Source organism: Ranitomeya imitator, chromosome 3, assembly GCF_032444005.1.
Source record: "Ranitomeya imitator isolate aRanImi1 chromosome 3, aRanImi1.pri, whole genome shotgun sequence".
NCBI lineage: Eukaryota > Metazoa > Chordata > Amphibia > Anura > Dendrobatidae > Ranitomeya > Ranitomeya imitator.
The window spans coordinates 101109311-101132578 of NC_091284.1; the positions used below are offsets into that span (position 1 = coordinate 101109311).

A 23268-nucleotide genomic window follows, 5' to 3' on the forward strand; every position below is an offset into this window, starting at 1 on the left:
CCGATGTGATGCTGATTGATATCTGACTCCCCGCTGCCTAACTGCGGGGAGCTGGCTTTCAATCAGCATGACATCTGCAGTCATGTCCATCAACAGAGCAGTCTGAAAGGTGAAGATTTGTCCTGTTTGTGTGGTGCGACTGAATCCCTGGCAGAAGTAGATGGTGACTGCTCTGAGAAGACACAAGCAACCACCTGCCTGTTTGTTTTTAGTCTCGTAATAAAAAAAAAAAAAGTCTGCAATTATTGCGTTTGCAGAGCAATACAAGAAAACAGTGCTTACTGTATAGTAAGTATAGAAAACCTAGATGCTTTAGTTAAATTATATTGGGTATGAAGTATGAGTAGCTGATTAGAGATACTAATGTGTTATGACACATGAAGAATAATGTTTAAGTGGAGGTAGGACAGATAAGAGGTTCAAAAAAAATATATAAATATATAGAAAAAGAGTGCAAAAAAGTGTACATTACTGTCAGTGAATATACAGGGAAAACAGAAGGCTTTACAAGTAATAATAGAGCGCCTTTGTGAATGTGTCTTTACTTCTTGCACTCAGACCTCATAGGTGGAACGCATGTTTTCTTGTATCACCAGGAACACAGTGAAAAGAAGCAGCGAGTGCGTTTCCAGTTGGAGATCTCCAGCAATCCTGAAGAGCAGCGGAGCAGCATCCTACATCTCCAGGAAGCCGTCCGACAGCACGTACTGCAAATTCGACAGATGGAGAAGCAAATGTATTCTGTAGTGAAGGTCTGATCATTGTTTGTATACAACTTTATGAATTAAGCCCATCTCGTACCATATCGCTAATGGATGCATCTCTATTCTAAATTGGCACCTGTAATATTTACATTATCTTCCAGTTGCTTCATGATGAGAGCAAGAATGAGTCTTTGAATGAGCAGCACCTCAAACTGCAAGGACAACTTTTCCAGGAGAAGATGGACTTGCAGCAGAAGAGCGAAGAACTGAACATCCTCATTAGGTAACCTCCTGCATACATGACAATGTACAACCATCTTAGGCTTGGTTCACATTGCGTCCTGGCAGTCCGTTAGATGGACTACGTTACACTGCGGCATAAACGCAGTGTAACGTAGTCCGTTAAGGCCGCTATTGACTGCAATGTCGGAGGCATCGCTAGCGCACATCCATGGGCGTGCACTAGGGATGTGCCGTCATTGAGTGACGGACCCTGAGACGCGGGCTGCAGCATTTCCGGGTCCGTCACTGCTAGCGCAGATAGAGCTAGCAGATGCTCTATCTGCGCTAGCGCGATGCAAACGTCGGCACTTGCGCTAACAGCAGCCCGCTAGCGTATGTGCTGATCGGCTGCTGCTAACGCAGTGTGATCCCGGCCTTATTGAGCTGGAAGTCAATATATAAACAAAATAAATAAAACAAAAAGAACTGCAGTCATGCTTTGTTTAGGCCGTTCGTCATTAGACTTATATTGGCCTAAACCACCGATATCAACAAGTTTGGCCAATACTGTCTGTAAGGTTGCCGGTTGACTGTCTGGGGATTGTCGGGCATGTCTGATTTCGGAGATAAGTTGCCGCGCAACATGTCAGCCGGCAGCTTCTCTATGGCCGGCTTTAGTGACCTTCCTAACTAGCCATTGTATGTTAGCAGTCTAGATAAAAAGTATTGAGTCTTATTTCAGATGCTTTAAAGACTTCCAGCTTCAAAGGGCAAATAAGATGGAATTGCGCAAGCAGCCAGAAGATCTCAGCGTGGTCCGTCGGACTGAATTCTACTTTGCACAGGCACGATGGAGACTCACGGAGCAGGATGGACAGTTGGGCATTGCAGAACTAGAATTACAGAGGTTCCTATATAGCAAGGTAGGAACAACAAGTTGATTTGAAATATCTGGAAAAAACTGAGACATGAAAATGTGCACCAGACAGGGTAAATTGAACGAAGGCTTGTTCAGGTGCTTGGGCATCATTATCTGATTGGTGGGGATCTAGCTGACAAGAGACCCTGCTGGTTGGAGGAGCACACGGCACAGTTTCCACACATTGTGTAATTGCTGAGCCTGATATTGCACCTCCCTCCAATTCACCTGAATGAGATTGAGCTGCAGAGACCTGCTTCACTACCGGCACAGCCGCATGGTGTATGGCGCTCACCGATGAGCAATGAGGCTGATGCGTCACTCGGCAGGGCCAGCCCTCACTGATATATTAATCAACTTTACCTAATGGATACAGCAAACTAACAACTTTTGATGACCAATTAATAATTACCAGGAAAGAACGTAAAGAATTGTAGAAAAGATGCAGAGAACATACATACATAAAGGTTGAAAAAAGACCTAGGTCCATCATGTTCAACCTTTCCCCACCAATTGTACATTTGTCACTAATTTAACTATAACCCACAATGTTGTGTACTGATGAAATCATCCAGCCTTTGATTAAAAGCTGTCATAGTGTCTGCCATTCCTACCTCCTGTGGTCGGCATTCCACAGTCTGACTGCTCTAACTGTAAGGAACCCTTTCCTATTTGGCTGCCGGAATCGCCTTTCTTCCACCCGTAATGAGTGCCCCCTGGTCCTTAGTACAGTCTTTTGGAAGGAATTAGTCATGTGCCAGTACTTTGTACTGACCACACATATATTTATTACAGATTAGCAAGCACTAAAATGTTCCGGTGCTTATTGCTCAAACTGAGCCAATGGAATTATTCTATAATGTGGACATGAGTTCAAAGCAATAGATACTTTACTCCCATAGGTGAATAAGTCTGATGACACGGCTGAGCATCTGCTGGAGCTGGGCTGGTTTACCATGAACAATCTGCTCCCCAATGCCATTTACAAGGTGAGGAAATCTAAGGTGAATTGTAAACTGAACTGTTCAGTAAATCCCACCACATCATGACCTGGAGGCTTTATTCCTTCCTCAGGTGGCGCTGAGACCACAGAGCCCTGCTCAGTCAGGCCGGCAGCTTGCACTGAGACTGTACAGCAAAGTCCGTCCACCGGTGGGAGGCATCTCCATAAAGGAGCACTTTGAGGTAGTAGCCATTCTTCTTTCTTTTTATTGCATGATGGAAATAAAATCTTTTTTTTTTTTTTTTTATAGATTGTGAGAACTTGTGTTTTGCAGGACATGTAATTTCTTTATCGCCTCTCATTGGGGGACACAGGAACCATGGGTGTATGCTGCTGCCACTAGGAGGCTGACACTATGCAAATAAAAAAGTTAGCTCCTCCTCTGCAGTATACACCCCACCGACTGGCATTAAACTCTTCAGTTTAGCTTAGTGTCAGTAGGAGGTGGACACGGGTCTTTCATTAGACCCTTATCTACCTCAATGTGCGTCGTTTCTTTTCATCGACACTCGTCAGAGAAGAGTCTTCCTTCCCGAAGACAAGAGATCCACTCTTTGTCGGGACATACGCTTGCTCCAGGGTCCTCGGCCTCCCTCCCTCCGTTCGGCCATGAAGGTTCTGGGGAGGATGGTAGCTACATTGGAAGCGATTCCCTTCGCCCAATTCCATTCGCGACCCCTTCAGCAAGCCATTCTGTCTCAGTGGGACAGGTCGGTCTTCTCCCTGGATCGGCCGATCAGACTCTCCTTTCGGGTCAAGCGGTCTCTCAACTGGTGGCTGACGTCACCTCTCATCTCCCAGGGCAGGTCCTTCCTTCCGGTTCACTGGCAGGTGGTGACAACGGACGCCAGCCTGATCGGCTGGGGTGCGGTTTTTCGCCACCTGACGGTTCAGGGCCGTTGGTCGCCGCAGGAGTCATCTCTGCCAATCAACGTCCTCGAAATTCGGGCCATCTTTCTGTCCCTCCGCCACTGGGAAAGGATCCTCAGGGGCCTTCCAGTCCGGATCCAGACGGACAACGCCACGGCTGTGGCATATGTCAACCATCAGGGGGGGACTCGGAGCTCCTTGGCCCTTGCCAAGGTATCCAAGATCCCCCTTTGGGCAGAGGCAACGGTTCCGGTGATATCCGCGGTGCATATCCCCGGCGTGGAAAACTGGGCCGCCGACTTCCTCAGCCGCGAGGGCCTCGCGGCAGGGGAATGGTCCTTGCATCCGGAGGTCTTCCATCAGATTTGTCTTCGATGGGGAACTCCGGATGTGGATCTCACGGCGTCTCGAATCAACAGGAAGGTTCCGCAGTTCGTCTCCAGGTCCCGCGATCCTCTCGCAGTGGGCGTCGATGCTCTGGCCATTCCTTGGTCACAGTTCGAGCTGCCCTACCTGTTCCCACCCCTTCCATTACTTCCCAAACTGTTGAAGAAGATCAAAGCGGAAGGGGTGCCGGTCATCCTGATCGCCCCGGATTGGCTCAGGAGAGCTTGGTTCGCGGAGCTCGTCAACCTTCTCGCGGACGCTCCCTGGCGCCTTCCAGACAGGCCCGATCTGCTGTCCCAGGGTCCGATCTGCCACCCGAATTCTCGGTCGCTCAGTTTAACGGCGTGGCTGTTGAGACCGCGGTTCTAAGAGCATCCGGCCTTTCTGACCGTGTGATTCACACCATGATTCAGGCTCGGAAGCCTTCGTCTTCCAGGATCTACTACCGCACCTGGAAGGCCTACTTCCGTTGGTGCGAGTCCAACCGCGTTCCGCCTGTGGTTTTTTCCCTGCCTTCTCTTTTGGCCTTCCTTCAGGCAGGACTGGATTCGGGCCTGGCTCTTTGTTCCCTGAAGGGTCAGGTCTCTGCGCTTTCCATCCTCTTTCAGAAGACCTTGGCCTCTCGGCCACAGGTTAAGACCTTCTTTCAGGGGGTAGCCCACGCCGTCCCGCCGTACAGGGCCCCTGTGGAGGCATGGGACTTAAACCTGGTACTGGACGTTCTGAAGGTTTCTCCCTTTGAACCTCTTAGGGAGATTCCTCTATCAGTTTTATCGTGGAAGGTGGCCTTTCTTGTGGCCATCACGTCCATTCGCCGCGTTTCCGAGCTGGCGGCCCTGTCTTGCCGTCCTCCATTTTTGGTCATTCACCAGGACAAGGTGGTCTTCCGGCCCCCACCTTCTTTTCTTCCTAAGGTGGTTTCCACCTCAACGAGGACATCGTTCTACCTTCCTTTTGTCCAGCTCCGACTCATCCTCTGGAGCGATCGTTGAACAAGCTAGGACCTTGTCAGGGCAGTGAGGATCTATCTGGACAGAACGCCCACTTTCCGGAAGACGGATTCTTTTTTCGTCATTCCTGATGGCACGCGCAGAGGCCAACCGGCTTCCAAGGCGACTATTGCTCGCTGGATCAGAATGGCAATTTTGGAGGCTTACCGGGTCAAGAACAGAGTGCCCCCTCCTGGGATTAAGGCTCACTCTACCCGGGCGGTCGGCGCCTCCTGGGCGGTGCACCACAGGGCTTCCGCCCTACAGCTTTGCAAAGCGGCAACTTGGTCTTCCATCCACACGTTCGCCAAATTCTACAAGGTCCATACCTACGCTTCGGCGGACGCCAGCCTAGGCAGAAGGATCTTGCAGGCGGCAGTGGTGAGTCCTCTGACCTGATGGAAGTCTGTTTTTCCCACCCGTGGGACTGCTTTGGGACGTCCCATGGTTCCTGTGTCCCCCAATGAGAGGCGATAAAGAAAACAGGATTTTTGGTTGCTTACCGTAAAATCTGTTTCTTGAAGCCTCCATTGGGGGACACAGCTCCCTCCCAATGTTTTTGTTATATGTTCTCTGACTGTTCTCACGTGTACAGTTCTCAAGTTTGTGGTTATGGTTTTTCAACCTTGTTCTTTCTCCTACTGCTTTCTCACTAACTGAAGAGTTTAATGCCAGTCGGTGGGGTGTACACTGCAGAGGAGGAGCTAACTTTTTTATTTGCATAGTGTCAGCCTCCTAGTGGCAGCAGCATACACCCATGGTTCCTGTGTCCCCCAATAGAGGCTTCAAGAAACAGATTTTACGGTAAGCAACCAAAAATTATGTTTTTTCAATCTCTGCTAATGGACATCTTGGGGGTTCTGATATGACCATTCTGAGCATGTTGAGAAGTACCTGTAATGATCACTAGCAGCTACTTTGGAGTCACTATAATGGCGCAGTCAGATGGCGGTATAACACAGACAACGATCGCAGTGCAAGGACTGGCTGGCAGCTCTTCTGACCTGAGCGTGACAGCTGCATAGAAATACGTGCCGTCATGCTCGGGTCAGGAGAGCCGCCGGCCAGTCCTTGCTTTTCGTTGCTCTTGTCATCCATATTATATGGCCATCTGACTGCTCCCTAAGGCTGTGTGACTTTTATATAGATTTTTTTTTTTTAATGAACTCTTAATTCATTTTTTTTAATTAATATTTTTTTTTCTAGTTAAAAATTCCTTTATTAATTTGCATGATGACGGGTCCTTTTTTATGTAAATACTTGTATGCATCTTTTCAGATGGTGTAAAATCAGATTATGTAGCAGTAGCTGGCAATCCTCACCTATATAGTCCTGTGTACACTTTGTCTTTCTGCTCGCAGGTGAATGTGGTTCCTCTAACCATCCAGCTGACGCATCAGTTCTTCCATAGGATGATGGGATTCTTCTTCCCTGGACGCAGCGTAGAGGAAGAGGAGGTTGGGGATGAGGAGGATAAATCTAAACTTGTTACCACAGGTGAGAATATGGATGCGCGGTGTGTATGCTGTATTCAGAGTATACAGTACCTGGGGGAAACCAAATTAATTAATTAATGAGTATTTTTTTCTGTTTGTGGACAACAGAATACAATGTGATCAGTTGTGCACTTTAATTGTGTTTCGCAAGAAAACTGACAAATTAAGAGGGATTAACATAAAGGTCTCTGTTCCAGGCATGCCAGTGGTAAAGCCAAGGCAGCTCATCGTGGCCGAGGACACTGTTTCTCTAGGCCCAGGCAAGGGTGGCGGACAGGGCTTAAATCGGACAACAGGAGTCAGACGTTCATTTCGGAAAGCGCCTGAGGTTAGTTGGAGGGATGTTTTCACCTTAACAAAAAAATCTCCTAACCGTGAACACATAATATCAGACTTCTGTGTATTCTCCATTCGTAGCATCCTGTGGATGATCTGGACAAGATGAAGGAGCGAGCTGCCATGAACAATTCATTCATCTACATTAAAATCCCACAGGTGCCTCTATGTGTCAGCTACAAGGTACGTAAGTGAACGCTCAGGAACACAGTCTGATGTGAATTCTTACCTGACATCAGGGTGTCTGAAGTCAGTGGTTCTTTTGTTTTCTCTATTTCATGTATCTGCTGGAATTGGACTGGTTGGTAAATTGCATCAGTCCTATGGCTGACGGTGGCCATTATTTGCAATGTGTTAATGTCACTGAGATCCTTCAGGATTGATTTCTTTACATGAATGACTGTATCTCTAGAACTGTATGTTACATCTGATAAAGCTTCCTCCTCGCTTCTTGCTTCTACAAGCGATGTGATTCAGGCTTCGTCCATAAGGGACTGATCTTCTGCAGATTTTGCAACTGAAAAGACAGACTTGTCAGCGCAGACCACCTTTTCTTTGTAAGGGGTGAAAGATGCAGTGTAAATGGACTTGAAGCATATTTCAAATTCCCAGAGGGGATCAATTTCCAGTGCAAATTTTCTGTGCGGCACCTGGATGAGATTTCATAAAAACCTCATCTAATTTGCTGGCAAAAAAATCAGCTGCCTTTCCATCCAACTTACTCTTACATTCAGACAGGCTAGATTAGTCTTGATAAATGGGAGGATTGACAATTTGTGGGAACCTTCTTTATTAAGAACATGATCATTTGAGCAGGGTTTTAACAATTTGAAGACATTTAATTGTGATTTTTATTTTAGAAAAGCACAAATTTAATTTACATAAAATATTTGCCACCAGGGTGAGAAAAACAGTGTGGACTGGGGAGACTTGACCCTTGTGTTACCCTGTCTGGAGTATCACAACAATACCTGGACATGGCTTGACTTTGCCATGGCAGTGAAGAGAGACAGTCGGAAGGCCCTTGTGGCACAGGTGAGAACTGCAAATACTACCATGTGCGAGTGTTACAAGGGAAGCGATCATCAGAAAATGACCCATTGTTTAAATCCAAGTTTTATGTGAAATCTACATTTTTAAACTTTCCACATTTTTCCATATCACAATCTGTATAGAAAAAAATAGAAATCTTGCAATTTTCTCACCACCCACTAAGGCTGTTTTAAACTCTAACTTTTGTTTTAGGAAACAACACATGTACATAGCTGAGACTCTTACCCAAACTTTTGTATTAAAGTATCTAATGAGCGTGTGCAAAGGTCATTGTGATGGGAGGGAGAGCAGGGTGAGCTGTGACATCACCAATTGTGATTGGTTGATGTGTATAGAGGTGTTACCTGTATTGTAATCCTGCCTCTGAGAATAAGTAATCTGTTGAAAACTCTTCCTGAAAGTGGCCAGTGTGAAAATTGCAAGATTATTACTTTGTTTTTTTTGTTTAATGAAGATCATGTTAAGAACGACATAAAAATGCCAAAAATGATTAAAAATACAAAAATGGATAATGGCTTTCCTTTAACCCTCTATCAGCTTATGTGCTTTATACTCTCTCATGCAGGTCATTAAAGAGAAACTACGTCTTAAACCGGCCGCTGGTGCAGAAACAAAAGGCAAAAGTGAGGCAAAGACGGACATGAATCAGCAGGAGGAGGACGAGAAAGCTCGGCTGCTGATTGGACTCGGCATAGGCGATAAGAACACTGGAAAGAAATCCATATTCAGCAGGAGGAAATTGTGATCACTGGACTTTTCCGGGCCCTTGTGGAGGATGTTAGAAAACTGTAGCTTCAAGGTTGATTTGTGCTAGAAGCTACACTTGAGGTTTCCTGTCCCTGGCAGGACACTGGATTTGCTGTCCTTGAGAAGACATAGAGGATTTTGTTCTTTCCTGGGGCAGCAAGTGAATTAAATGTGGGGCATTAAGTCTCTATCTATGCTGCAGTACTGATGACAGCGCCTTACTCATAGATCTTCTTTCTTGAGACAGTACAACTAGAGCTCCCGTATCTGCCGGGTGTGTAAATTAGAAAGTACATTCAGTGAATGTTGCATAGATCGGCGATTGACCGGAGACCACACTACATGTGGCTCATACAAGATGCAATACTCCGTTTTCATGTGCCTGTGGCAACTGTCCAACCAAAAGCAGAGGCTAATCTGAAGGACAGTGTATGATATATAGTTATAGGACCAGGAGAGCCAGTGTAAGGTTCCATGCACATTAGTACAGAGCTCTCTGGTGAACACTACGTCGGAGTATTTGTCAGAATCCTCAAAAAATGTAATTGCGACTGGAAGCCGGACGGACCCGTTCACTTAAATGAAGCCGATGTTGTCACTGTCTAGCCTAACAGTATGTCATTTTCCATCATACACAAAACATGGCCACGTTTTGTGCAAATCGGAAAAGAACAAATTTGACGAGGATGGATACCAGTAACTCGGTAGGCTTCATTTAAGCGAATGGCTAAGTCCGGTTTCCCGCTGGAATCTAGTTTTTCGGGGATTCCGATAGAAACCCCCAAGGTCGTGCTCGACAGAGTTCTATATTAGTGTGAGCCTAGCCTTAGACTGCAGTGATGTGTCCACTCCAACCTATTAGTGACAACTGCAGGGGACAAAGGTTTCTTAAAAATACATGTACTAATGTTGAGTAAGGTCCTTACGTGATGCCGTGGAGGAGGGAAGTCTACAGAACTCCTTTGTGAAATGCATCAGTGAGGGTCTAGGTAACGCAGCATCTGCTGTATATTCTCCCAGTCAACAAAATAATCATTTCAGTAGTGAGACAAAACTGTGATACACGAGTACTTTGGGCCCAAAAATGTGATCCGTAAGCTCTTACTTAAACCACTTTGCTACCGTTGCGTCGGCTCTTACCTCGCAATTAACTCTGTTGCTGCAAGATGGATCTTCATACGAGAAGTATTTCATGAATCTAATTATTGCTTCCTGATGACAAAGCAAATATTTATTTTTCCAGAAGTTCATTTGTATCTAATAATCCACATGTTATTGTCCAGTTGACGATTCATTGCCTTTTTTCCCTACTTTACGCACCATCCTTCGTTTTTATTTTCACAGGCTTGAGTCTGGTATTCCCAGTGTCTTTTTCTGCCACACACGTGAAAATTAATTTTGTTTTGTCACGAGCCATCTATTGATTTTGGTGTCCGATGATTCCCAGAGGTGGCGTTTATCTTTTTATAAATGTATATATATTTATATGCATTGAGGCGGGCTGGGTGCAGTTGTTGCTGCTACATAGGTGTATAAAATCCTGCTCTCATCTGCAGACATTTGCACTTTTTGGTACGGATTGCTCTCCACCAACAATGATTAAAAAATGCAAATTGTTACTTTTACAACAACTGTGTACTGTGTCTTCTGCCTGGTAAATCTGATAATCTCATGTGATTACTCTTGGATAAAATGGTGTACAGTGGTTTATTAATTCCAGTAATGGAGGAGGAGAAAGCTAAATCCAGAAGCCGGATCTCCTGTCCAAAACGGTGAGGAACAGGGTTCTCCTCACAATCTCCTTTTCATTTTACGGATTAACACTTTTTCAGAAGTTTTCAGACCCCTCTAAGCCATAGGTAATACTGTATTACACAAGGAAGAAGGCAGGAAAGTTCTATCTTGAGACTTCTTGGACCGCTCCAGTGTGAGTGGCGTGCTAACCAAACTTTTTTCTTTGTTCATAATTTTGTCCAGTATGGAAAGATATAAAACTTTGCAAATAATTTTGAGGCTATGTGCACACGTTCAGGAATTCATGCAGAAAATTCCTGTGGAAATCCGGACATTTCTGCCAGATTTCCGCATGAAATCCGCATGCATTTTTTGTACTGCCACCCCGTATCCTCATAGATCCCTCACCAGGACCAAGATCCTAGCACACAAGCGTGCTTAGAAGTCCGGTCCTGGCTCCGTCCCCCACCCACTCGCCCACCAGAGCCTGTCGGTTGCGGAGACGAGGACGTCCATCAGCTCCCTGGACGTCTCATTCCTCTTCAGGTTAGTAACGACGTGGGATGTTTAAGGTGAGTATTTTCCCCATTCCATCCCACCCCATACAGATCTTCTAAGGGGGGGATCCCACTGGTCGTCGCTTGTTTGCACGGGCAGCTGCACGCAGTTGCAGGGGCCTTTTTATCCACGCGCACGGGCCGAGATCCCTTTACTGCACGGCGGCCGTGCTTTTTTGTCTGCCGCGCCGCTTCCATAGCTGCGGCCGTTCTGCCTCCTGTTCTGGCCCCTGCGACCGTACGATTCCGGCCGCCCTTAGCGCCATCTGTGCCAGCGCAGCGGCTCCCCTGCCATCTGTGCCAGCGCGGCGGCGTTTGCAGGCCGCCGCGCCGCTTCTGGCCCCTGCGACCGTACGATTCCGGCCGTCCTTAGCGCCATCTGTGCCAGCGTGGCGGCTCCCCTGCCATCTTTGCCAGCGCGGCGGCATTTGCAGGCCGCCTCGCCGCTTCGGGCCCCTGCAGCCACGCCGCTTCATACCCGCGGCGCACAGCTCCGGCGCCGCGGTCTTGCACCGGTGGACGCCGGCCTCTAATTTAGGCCCCGGCTTCCCCCGGGGCCTACTTCCGGCCGCGACTCCGCCACTTCCTCCTTTCATCAGGCGGGCTTTTCTCCCGCCCGACTGGTTCAAGTCGGTGAGCTCCGCCCACCAGCGCCATCCTGGCGGTTAGCCCCGCCCACTTTCTCCTGCGCCCCTGAAGTGGTTTTTTCGGCACCAGGACCGCTTTGCGCTGGCTCCTCAAAGCGCATAGCCTGGCGTCCTCATCCCTTGCGGCTCAGCATTGCAGCCGGTCCTGGACAGAAGAGTGTCCCAGAAGTCTGCTCTGTCTGCCTGCACCCCTGCGTTAAGGACCATCCACATCATGAGGTGCAGCTTTCCATCCATCACCTGTCGTGAGTACTAACCTTCTGGCTTCTTCATCGCCATGTCTAATCTTAAGGGAAGTCGCTTTTGTTCTCCCTCTTCTGCCTTAGTCTAACACTTTGCGTGTTCGCCTTATGTCCACCGCAGCGTCTGCCGTGAGTAGCTCTGCACCGCAGACTGATACTCTTCCCTTCTGAATTTTTCCTCGGACCCGTTCGGTCTATTTTTACGGGAGTTCGCTTCCGGCCTCCTACCTTTTCTCAGGCAGGCCTGCAGCAATCCACATTATGCTCACCGCCCAGGACCCCCCCCCCCTGCCACTCTATCAGTAGCGGATCTCACTCGGGTGTCCCAGACCCTTGTGTCCGTGCTAGATCGGTTGCCCCTGCAGACTTCCGTAGTAGCCAGCGGGTCCCAAGAAGCTCCGTCCGAGACTTCTAATACAGGCCGCGAACGATCCAGACAGGAACGCTGGTCTGAGTTCTCTTCTCGGTCCACTTCGCCCCACGGTCCTTCACTGTGGTCGACTTCCCCCTGGCCTTTCCCCCCGGAGTCAGGCGAGGTTTTCTCTGATGCGCCTTCGGAGGATAATTTGGGGCCGGGTTCGAACCAAATCGCTAACATGAGGGATATGGTTCAAAGCCTCATTGGAGCGACCAATCAGACCTGTGGCATCAAAGATTCCTCTACGAAACCCGCAGATCAGGCGGTTTCGTTTAGACGGTCTAAACTACCTCCCAAGGTATTGGCTCCTCATCCTGAATTCGAGGAGCTTCTGGCCAGAGAAAGAGCGAATTCGACCAGACGTTCTCAATGAGACAAGCGTCTTGGAGTCTCATAATCTCTTTCCTCCGGATCTCATTGCCCCGGATTGAGAGGCGTTAGAGAACGACCTCTCCCCCTGTGGATCCGTCGGCTGCTAGACTTGCCACCAACACAGTCCTTATGCTGTCCGGTGGGGCGGCTCTGAAAGATTCCATCGATTGGATCATGGAATCCTTAGTGAAGTCGGCTTTCGAAACTTGCCGCATCATCCCAATGCCCGACTTTGGCTTCCACTTGGGTTTCAAAGTCTGTATCTGAGGGGCTAAACAACTCCGTTGGGGCATTCAAGCTGGAGCTCCATCAGGCCGGCTGGCGGAAGTTGCCACCCAGATTACTCACGCAGGGGAATAATTGGTTCCCTGGACGTCGCGTCTTCTGCCGCACAGGCGCCCAGTGATGTTGTTGCCAGCCGTCGCACTGTTTGGCTCAAGAGTCATCAAAGAAGTCCCTTACGAGCCTGTCTTTTCAAGGTTCACGTCCTTTCGGTTCCAAGCTGGACCAAATTATTAAGGACGCCACTGGCGGCACCAGTCCCCTTCTCCAGACCTCGCCCACTTCCCCTTAGGCGGCTACTTCGGTCTTTTCGACCTTTTTCGTATTTTCGCGGCATCAGATTCCTCTTCGCAACAGCAGAGGCCACAGGCACGTTAAGAGAAGAAGGTATTCTTCGTCTCACTCTTTCCTGGCGTGCCCGCTACTCCTAAGGCGGATTATCCAGGTCCAGGACTGGAAGTTCCACCTAGGCATGACCCACGACTAGACCCCAGCCCGTTTCTCAGGCTGGGCAACCATCTCCTGTTCCTCAGGGACGTCTGGGTCTCCTCAGTAGAGGACGCATGGGCCAGGGCACTTGTTCCCTCTAGATACAAAATCTTCATTTCACGGTCCTGGGATCGTTTTCTTCAAATCCCAACCTCCAAGAGACCCCGCTCTAGTCCCGGGTTTCTTTACTGCCATTGTTTCCCTCCTTAAATCCGGGGTAATCGTTCCCGTCCCAGAACTGGAACGGTTCAACGGTTCACAGGCTTCTCTTCGAATCTTTTTGTACTGACAGAGGACGACAAGGTTCGTCCCAGTCCGGATCTCAATCTGCTGAACAGGAAGTTTCGTCGGAGACACTTCAGGATGATATTCCCTTGTTCAGTAATCGCTTCCATGGAGGCTCAGGAATTTCGGTTTCAGGCTCCCGAAAGTCTATCCATCTTTCCCGACATTCTAGCCGTTGCGGGTGGCTCGTCAACAGGAAGAAGTTCCATCTTGTTCAGCGCCTCGTATCTCCGGGCATGTTCTTCGATACTTGTCGGACCAGAGTCTTCCTTCCCGAAGACAGGATATCCCTCCTTTGTCAGGAAGTTCGCTTGCTCCAGGGTTTTCGGCTCCCCTCCTTTCCGACGGGCCTTGAAGGCCCTAAGGAGGTTGGTTGCAACATCGGAAGCAATTTTCCCTTCGCCTGTTTCATTCAAGACTTCTTCGGCAGGCTATTCTATCACAGGGGACAGGTCTGTCTTTTCTCTGTATCGTCCGATCCGGCTTTCTCCCGGGTCAAACGGTTCCTCGACTGGTGGCCGAGGTCACTTCTCTTATCCCAGAGTAGATCCTTCACAGCCTTCCTTCCAGTTCCCTGGCAGGTGGTGACGACGGACGCCAGCCCGCTCGGCGGAGGCGCGGGGCTTTGTTTCCTGTTCTTTCAGGGTTGTTGGTCGGCGCAGGAGTCCTCTTGGCCGATCAATGTCCTCGAGTTCCGGATCATCTTTCTGTCTTTCCTTCACTGGGTAAGGATTCTCAGCAGCCTGCCAATTCGAATCCAGACAGACAATGACACAGCAGTGGCATATGTCTACCACCAGGGGTGGACTCGGCGTTCCCTGGCCTCGGCCGAGATTCCAGGATCCTCCTTTGGACAGAGGCAACGGTCCTGGTGAGCTCCGCAGTGCATGTCCCCGGCATGGACTTTTAGGCCGCCGACTTCCTCGGCCGCGAGGGCCTCGCGGCGGGGGAAGCGTTCTTCAGGAGGTTTCCTATCGGATTGCCCTTCAATGGGGGGACTCCAGAGGTGGACCTCATGGCGTCCTGATTGAACAGGAAGGCCCCTCGGGTCGGCCCAGGGTCCCGTGATCCTCTCACAGTGGTGTTGTCACTCTGGCCATTCCTTGGTCGCAGTTCGTGCTCCCCTATCGGTTCCCACGCCTTCCCTTGCTTTTTCAAGCTGTCGAAAAAGATCAAGGCGGAATGGGTGCCGGTCATTCTGATCGTCCTGGATTGGCACAGGAGGTCTTGGTCTGCAGACATCGTCAATCTTCTCGCGGACACCCATGGTGCCTTCCAAACGGACCCGATATGCTGTCTCAGGGTCCGATCTGCCACCCAAATTATCGGTTGCTCAGTTTAACGGTGTGGCTGTGGACTCCACAGTTCTAAGAGCGTCCGGCCTTTAGGCCCAGATGAGCCACTCTATAATTCAGGCTGGGAAGCCTTCGTCTTCTTGCAGGATTTACTATCCTACCTGGAGGGCATACTTTCGTTGATGCGAGTCCAACCGCTTTTCTCCTATGTCCTTTTTCCCTGCCTTCCATTTGGTTTTCCTTCAGGCAGGACTGGATTCGGGCTTCGCTCTCAGTTCCCTAAAGGGCCAGGTTTCTGCGCTCTTCTTCCCTTTTAAGAAGGCGTTATCTTCTCAGCCACAGGTTACGACCTTCCTTCAAGGAGTAGCCCACACTGTCCCTCCGTACAGGGCCTCTGTGGATTCATGGGATTTAAAGGTTGTGTTGGTTGTTCTTAGGGGTTCCCCCTTTGAGCCTCTCAGGGAGTTTTCCCTGTCAGTTCTATCTCGGAAGGTGGCCTTTCTCAGGTGCATCTCTTCGATCCGCCGTGTTTTCGAGTTGGCGGCCATTTCTTGCCGACCTCCTTTCTTGATTTTCCACCAGGACAAGGTGGTCCCAGGCCTCCGCCTTCCTTCCTTCCTTTCTTGGGGTGGTTTTCATCTTTCCACCTCAACGAGGACATCGTTCTACCTTTCCTTTGTCCAGCTCCGACTCATCCTCTGGAGTGATCGTTGAACAGGCTGGGCCTCGTCAGGGCAGTGAGGATCTCCCTGGCTAGCACAGCCGCTTTCCGAAAGATGGATTCTCTTTTCGCCATCCCTGATGGCGTGCGTAGTGGCCTGCCGGTTTCCAAGGCGACTATTGCTCACTCTATCAGAACGGCAACTTTCGAAGCTTACCGGGTCAAGAACAAGAGTGCCTCCTCCTGAGATAAAGCTCACTCTACCCGGGCAGTCGGCGCTTCCAGTGCGGTACGTCACAGGGCTTTTGCCGACGGCTTTGCAAAGCGGCAACCTGGTCTTCCATCCACACGTTTCGCCGAACTACGGCGGACTCCAGCCTGGGCAGAGGATCCTGCAGGCAGCAGTGGTGAGTCCTCGGACCTAATGGAAGTCTGTTTTTCCCACCCCAGGGACTGCTTTGGGACGTCCCATGGTTCCTGTGTCCCCCAATGAAAGGCGATAGAGAAAACAGGATTTTTGGTTGCTTACCGTAAAATCTGTTTCTCGGAGCCTTCATTGGGGGACACAGCACCCTCCCAAGTTGAACAGCTCTGTTTACTGTATACGTTTGAGTTCTTTGAACACTCTTTGAGTGTTTGAAACTGTTAATCTATGGAGCGCCGTGGAATTTGTTGGCGCTATATAAAGTTTATTATTATATTATTCTTTCTCTTTTACATGTTGCTTCTCCTACTGCTTTCTCACTAACTGAATATCCTACTTCCTGTCGGTAGGGTTTACACTGCAGAGGAGGAGCTAACTTTTTTATTTGCATAGTGTCAGCCTCCTAGTGGCAGCAGCATACACCCATGGTTCCTGTGTCCCCCAATGAAGGCTCCGAGAAACAGATTTTACGGTAAGCAACCAAAAATCCTGTTTTTTCCGCAATGCATTTTTCATGCGGAAAAACGCACATCATGTGCACAGAAATTGCGGCTTCCATTATAAATGATGGGATGCTTAATGTATGCAGATTATTTGCGTTTTTTTAGCGTTTTTGCACTATAAAAGAAACCGCAAATAATCTGCAACGTGTGTACATAGCCTGATGAAGGAATTTGTCTAAATTGTTCTGAAAAAAATTAGCATGTAAATTAAAAGATCTTAAGCACAAAACTCAGAGCAGGAGGCAGGTGCTGACCCTTCTCTGCCACCATCGCTACTCGAAATAAATAGGAGTACATTCTGATATTAACGCAGCTAAAGGAAGCGAAATTGAATGGGGAAAAGCAGGGATTTGGTAGCTGCTTAAGACTAAAGTAACAGATTTGTAAATCACGGAAACCCTTTTAAGAGTCCTGATCTCAGACCATTGATCCACTTCTTTCAGCATCGAACTTCAGAAACATCCCTTCAGTAAGAATGAGCACATCACTAAGTGTTTTTTTCCCCCCCAGCTAAAATATTTAAAGGGAATCTGTCAGCAGTTTTTTCTGCCTTAGAATGCTGAGCCCTGTATAACCCCACCTATACCACTGATTGGCAGATTTCTGTGTACACTGTATAATGACAAAAACTGGGGGCAGGATTACACAAAGCAGTTGACTAGGAGGCACTAGACAGCTAGTCCTGTAGTGATAATCTCTTGCAGAGAAAACATTGATTGTATTGAAACTAAAACACACAACCTAGTAAGTGACACATCCCTGACATCATGCTCTCAGATTACCTAGCAAAAACCTGCTGACAGATTCCCTGTGGAGTGAAATGTACCTAAAGACATTTATAAAGAAAACAAAACAAATCCGCTCACCACTAATGTTCTGGAGGCTAGCAGGTTGAATGAATATCTGCTTGGCTCAGCAGACCTGTAATCGGGGACACAACATTAATCCAGCAATAAAGGAAAGCTCCATTAAAACTTAACTTTTATTAGTGAAATAAGTAAAACATGGTATCCAAACAGAAACCACAGATATGGTCACCAGGTCTCTGCAGTTATGGCTTATTCATGACCTGGCGTATCTGGTTTCGGTTTAGATGCCATATAATAATTATTTTTAAGAAAAAAGAAAAGTCAAGTTTTAATGGAGCTTTATTTTGGTGCAGGATTAGGCCATGTGCACACGTCAGGATTTTCTTGCAGAAATTTCCTGACAAAATCAGGACATTTCTGCCAGAAATCCGCATGCGTTTTTTTGTACGGATTTTACGCGTTTTTTGTGCTGATTTTTAGCGGATTTTTTGGGTTTTTTTTTTTCTTTCCGGACACTCCAATTTAATGGGAAAACCGCAAAAATAATGAACATGCTACTTCTTTTTTGCGGAATGCGTTTTTTTTTTTTTTTTTGCGGAAAAAAACTCAAACATGTGCACAAAACATGCAGAATGCATTCTCAATGATAGGATGCATATTGTTTGCGTTTTTTTAGCGATTTTATAGCATTTTTATCGGGAAAATCCGAAAAAAAAAAAAAACGCAAAAAATCCTGACGTGTGCACATAGCCTTAATGTTTTGTTTTTAAGGACATTTGTGACTTTATAAACCAGTGTTGGATGTTACATTTGATGGAATTCCAAGCCAGTGGCTTATTTTGCCCCCAAAGCAGGGCTATGTTCCCACAGCGTTTTAGCATACGTTTAGTGGCTTATTGGGGCTTACATCTGAAGCGCAGCAGAACAGATTTCAGGCATAAGTACTGATGGGGCCATTGACTGTAGTGATGCAGACTGAGTCACGGTGGGGTCTGTCGGACTTTTCAGCCATATAAGCCTAGTTGAGGGCAGCAAGACCCGTGAGCTGTCTTCATTAGCTCCCTTATCAGTTTTACCTGCACTTATTCTTAGTTGATTTGTCGCCTTTATTCAAAATTCAAGCCTTTATAAAGTGTCCTGATCAGTAATGTCTGTATGTGGTTGTTTCCTGAAGAAGTGGCTGTCGTGTTGAATTAAGACCACAATAATCGGCAGCGTGGGATGTATCATCAAATTCTGAAATGAGGAAAATAAGGGTGGAAGCAGCTCAACACACCGGAATAGTTAAAATATCACAAAATCTTTATTGACAATCCTTTAAAAATAAAGATGGGGGGGTTGTGTTTTTTCCTTTTTATTCATCCTCAAATTCTCCAGATCCTGACATTCTTCATTTTTGACAACCCGTGAATTTGCAGCAGCTGAACATCAACTTAAAACGCATAATACTACAGGTGAGGTTAGCACAATCTGATAAAAAATACTTCTGTTTGTTGGATAAGACCCTATTGGCACTACTCCCCAGTGGGTTACAGCTCTTTCTCTTGGCTGATAGTTCCTAACAACCTGCCTGTTGTGCCGCCACCAATCTCTGCCAGCAAAGAACGGTCACAGACTTGTTCCTGCCAGCGACTCAGCGGCTTTCATTGATGTCACATCGACAGAGCAGCAGCTTCGGTTCTATGGATGGGGTGTGACTGCTGATGTCATGCTGATTGACAGGTAGACAATCGGCATGACATAAGCAGTCACGTCCTGTTGACAGAGCAGCCTGGAAGAGCTGCTCTGTTGACGTTGAGCAGCTGAATTGCCAGCAGAAGCTGTCAATGACTGCTCTGTGGTGGCGCCGGGTAGAACATACAGGTAGTTAGCAACTATCTATCTGCCTGTTAATTTGTAGGCTTATAGTAAAATAAAGGGTTGATCCAGGACTTTTCTTTAAGTATTTTTTTTTTTTATAAATTATTTTGTCCCCTGTGGATCATTATGAAACTTTGCAAATCACATTAAGATATTTGTCTTCATTTCGTCTACAAAATTTACATGCAAGTGGCTCTCAAACCCTTGCTTTTCCATAGCCTATTTGCCTGAAATTTTATCAGAAATCATTTGGAGTACAGCTGATGACAGTGAAAGGGTCAGTGCCTGCCTCCTCCTCTGAGTGTCCCGCTTACAACTGCGTACACGGTCATATAACACAGCCGTGTGCTATCTGGTGTTTTGAGATGGTACTCGGCCCAATGTTATACTATGGGGCAGTGTATTTTTTCGGCATGAGAAAACAATTGCAGCATGCGGCGAGTGTGCCAATAACCTGATCGCATGCACTCATTCAAGTGCGTGTGAAACATCGGACTGCACTCTTGTCATCCAAGTGCAGTCCCATGTACTCTCAAAAAGACAATGGAGAAGATTGCGCAATTAAATTCTCCTCCTGTGATACGATTCTCTCATGCGAGGAAATCGGATCACAGTAAGATTACACGCCGATCAAACTCAAACAGAATTTGAGCAGAATGTCATTGGCATAACCGCTCTGCTGTCCAGAATCCCGGAGTGTCTATCAACCATATCCTCCTTCGCTTCTCGCTTCCTCAAACTCAATGTGGACAACTATGAACTCATCATCTTTCCTCCATCTCATAGATCTTCCTTACCTGACCTATCTATCGCAATTAACGACATCACACTTTCCCCCGTACCAGAAGTCCGCTGCCTCGGAGTAACCCTTGACTCTGCCCTGTCCTTCAAACCGCACATCCAAGCTCTTTCCACCTCCTGTCGCCTCCAGCTCAAAAATATCTCCAGAATCCGTCCTTTCCTCAACCGTCAATCTACTAAAATGCTTGTGCATGCCCTCATCATCTCCCGCCATGACTACTGCAACATCCGCCTCTGGCCTCCCTGCTAACACCCTTGCACCTCTCCAGTCCATCCTTAACTCTGCTGTCTGACTAATTCATCTCTCTCCTCGCTACTCCTTTGCTTCCCCCCTCTGCAAATCTCTTCTCTGAGTCCCATTCCCTCAGCGTATCCAGTTCAAATTACTAACACTGACCTACAAAGCCATCCACAACCTGTCTCCTCCATATATCTCTGAACTAATCTCCCGATATCTTCCCTCACGTAATCTCCGGTCCTCCCAAGACCTCCTTCTCTCCTCCACACTTATTTGCTCTTCACCCAACCGCCTCCAAGACTTCTCCAGAATATCCCTCGTCCTCTCGAATTCTTTGCCCCAACACGTCCGACTATCAACCACATTTGGATCCTTCAGACGGAACCTGAAAACCCACCTTTTCAGGAAAGCCTACAGCCTGCACTGACCCCGCTGCCTCCTCACCACTACTGAAGCTACCGCCTTACCAACACCGGAGCTCCTACAACCATCAACCTACTGTCTCCTTCCCCATAATCCTGTAGAATGTAAGGGTACCGTCTCACAGTGGCACTTTGGTCGCTACGATGGCACGATCCGTGACGTTCCAGCCATATACTTACGATCTCGCTGTGTCTGACACGCTACTGCGATCAGGGACCCTGCTGAGAATCGTACATCGTAGCAGATCGTTTGAAACTTTATTTCGTCGTCAAGTGTCCCGCTGTGGCGGCATGATCGCATCGTGTAACAAAGGTGTGCACGATATTCTCCACCTCCTCTGCTGATTCTACATCGCAAATACGTCATGAAATTATCGCTCCAGCGCCGTGCATTGCGAAGTGTGACCGCAGTCTACGACGCTGGAGCAATAATGGAGCGACGCTGGATCGTGCCGTCGTAGCGACCAAAGTGCCACTGTGAGACGGTACCTTAAGCCCGCAAGGGCAAGGTCCTCGCCCCTCTGTATCAGTCTGTCATTGTTCGTTTGCTTACTGTAAGTGATATCTGTAATTTGTATGTAACCCCTTCTCATGTACAGCACCATGGAATCAATGGTGCTATGTAAATAAATAATAATCGATGGCCCGGGGCCTTATCAGAACAATCTCCTGCAGCAACGTATCCCCAAAGTTATTGAGGTACAGATGCTGACACTTTCACTACCATCATCTGTACTCCAAATGAGTACATACTGATATCCATGCAGTTAAATACAGTAGACTTGAGAAAAAGCAGGGGGGGTTGGATACAAATTTTTTTAATTAAAAACACAAAAATAATTATTTTATTAATACTAATAAAGTGATCTGTAAAATTTCATAACTTTTCATGCTGCAGAAAATTATTTTAAAAAAACACATTTAGTTACTTTTTAATTGTCCATCATTTAATAAAAAAGGAATTATTGATTCAAAGAATTTGAAATCAATATGTTATGATATCCAGATATCTATGTGGAGTGCATTCATGAATTATAAATCTCGAGGGATGCATAAGTAATGACCAGCGCTTAGGAAAAGATTAAAGTTGTTTGTCAAACTAAAGCGGATTAGCTGCTCACGTGACCCAACACACAGATCACAAAATGTCCTGGGGGGGGGGTATGACAACACATCCATCTATCCAAGCATGTAAACTGACCTGAGTAATGAAATGGGAGCCGCGAGCAGCGACACAAAGGTAGGAGAACAACACAGAATTCTAAAATTGAGACATATTGCTTTTTTTTTTTTTTTATAATACTACACCAATCTCCTTAATCCCAAATTAAGGCCCCAAAAGCAAATTTTAGAAACCAACACCTAGTGATCAAGCTTTTTTTTTTTTTTCTTAGAAAGGGCTAAAAAAATCTTTAGTGAGCAAAATTAAAAGGAACATGTATAACCCATGTATAGATATAACAAATGTTTGTTACAATAAAAGTAGGAAAGGAATACACAAGAACAGGAAAACAAGGGGTGGGTAAACCTGGATAAACAAATAGTAGTTTTCAAATCATCTGCATTACAAAGTTAAATGGAATAATCGTATGTAATATGCATAAAACCAGCGTATGTAACATGCAGGTACGGCTACAAATGCATATCATGGGGCCAGATACTATATACCCAAAAGACATCAATAATTGTATCATCTAAAGTGATTAAAGTGCAAATGCAAATAAGGTAAAGTGCATGTGCATCCAGGTAAATAGTCACATATAAGCATATACATATATGGCTCACCTGAAAATAATCAGTGAATCACCAAAGAGAGAACAAAATTGAACAAAAAAATAAACTATGGCAAATGAAGGTGCTTAGTCACTACTAACAACATATGGTTACATGTAGTATAATAAGCCATGGTAGTCATATATAGACCAACCAGTTTAGTGCAATATGCAGAGATAAATAACAAAAGTATATTACCAGACATACAGGTACCAATCACACCCGACGCGCGTTTTGCTTGAAAGGCTTCGTCCAGATCCCTTTACCTTTTTTGCATTTGCACTTTAGATGATAACATTATTGATGTCTTTTGGTTATATACAATAGTATGTGGCCATGATGTGCATTTGTAGCCGTACCTGCATGTTACATACTCAACCAACGCATACTGTGGAAGCGCCGCACAATGGGGGCAGCGGATGCTGTTTTTCAACGCATCCGCTGCCCCATTGTGAGTTGCGGGGAGGTGAGGGCGGAGTTCCGGCCACGCATGCGCGGTCGGAAATGGCGGACACAACGCAGCAAAAAACGTTACATGTAACTTTTTTGCTGCCGACGGTCCGCCACAACACAGCTCAACCGTTGCACGACGGTTGCGACGTGTGGCAAAGCGTCGCTAATGTTAGTCAATGGAGAAAAAACGCATCCTGCAAGCAATTTTGCAGGATGCGTTTTTTCTCCTAAACGACGCATTGCGACGTGCAGTGCACGACGCTAGTGTGAAAGTAGC

The 23268-nt window shown here is 47.0% G+C and overlaps 2 protein-coding genes across 2 annotated transcripts in view; both read left to right on the plus strand.

The window, feature by feature from the left end:
• The window catches only part of BLTP2 (bridge-like lipid transfer protein family member 2), an 86793-nt gene extending 76374 nt beyond the window's left edge, over window positions 1–10419 (plus strand). The window contains exons 30-39 of the mRNA XM_069761227.1: window positions 597–752; window positions 866–987; window positions 1669–1849; window positions 2748–2834; window positions 2920–3030; window positions 6456–6591; window positions 6788–6918; window positions 7008–7109; window positions 7827–7961; window positions 8545–10419. Of these exons, the coding sequence (XP_069617328.1) occupies window positions 597–752; window positions 866–987; window positions 1669–1849; window positions 2748–2834; window positions 2920–3030; window positions 6456–6591; window positions 6788–6918; window positions 7008–7109; window positions 7827–7961; window positions 8545–8724 (1341 nt within the window). The 3' untranslated portion in view covers window positions 8725–10419. The remainder of the gene's footprint in view (window positions 1–596; window positions 753–865; window positions 988–1668; window positions 1850–2747; window positions 2835–2919; window positions 3031–6455; window positions 6592–6787; window positions 6919–7007; window positions 7110–7826; window positions 7962–8544) is intronic.
• An 11513-nt stretch (window positions 10420–21932) lies between these two features.
• RSKR (ribosomal protein S6 kinase related) overlaps window positions 21933–23268 on the plus strand; it is a 45864-nt gene continuing 44528 nt past the window's right edge. The window contains exon 1 of the mRNA XM_069761229.1: window positions 21933–22005. Coding sequence (XP_069617330.1) covers window positions 21979–22005 — 27 coding nt within the window. The 5' untranslated portion in view covers window positions 21933–21978. The remainder of the gene's footprint in view (window positions 22006–23268) is intronic.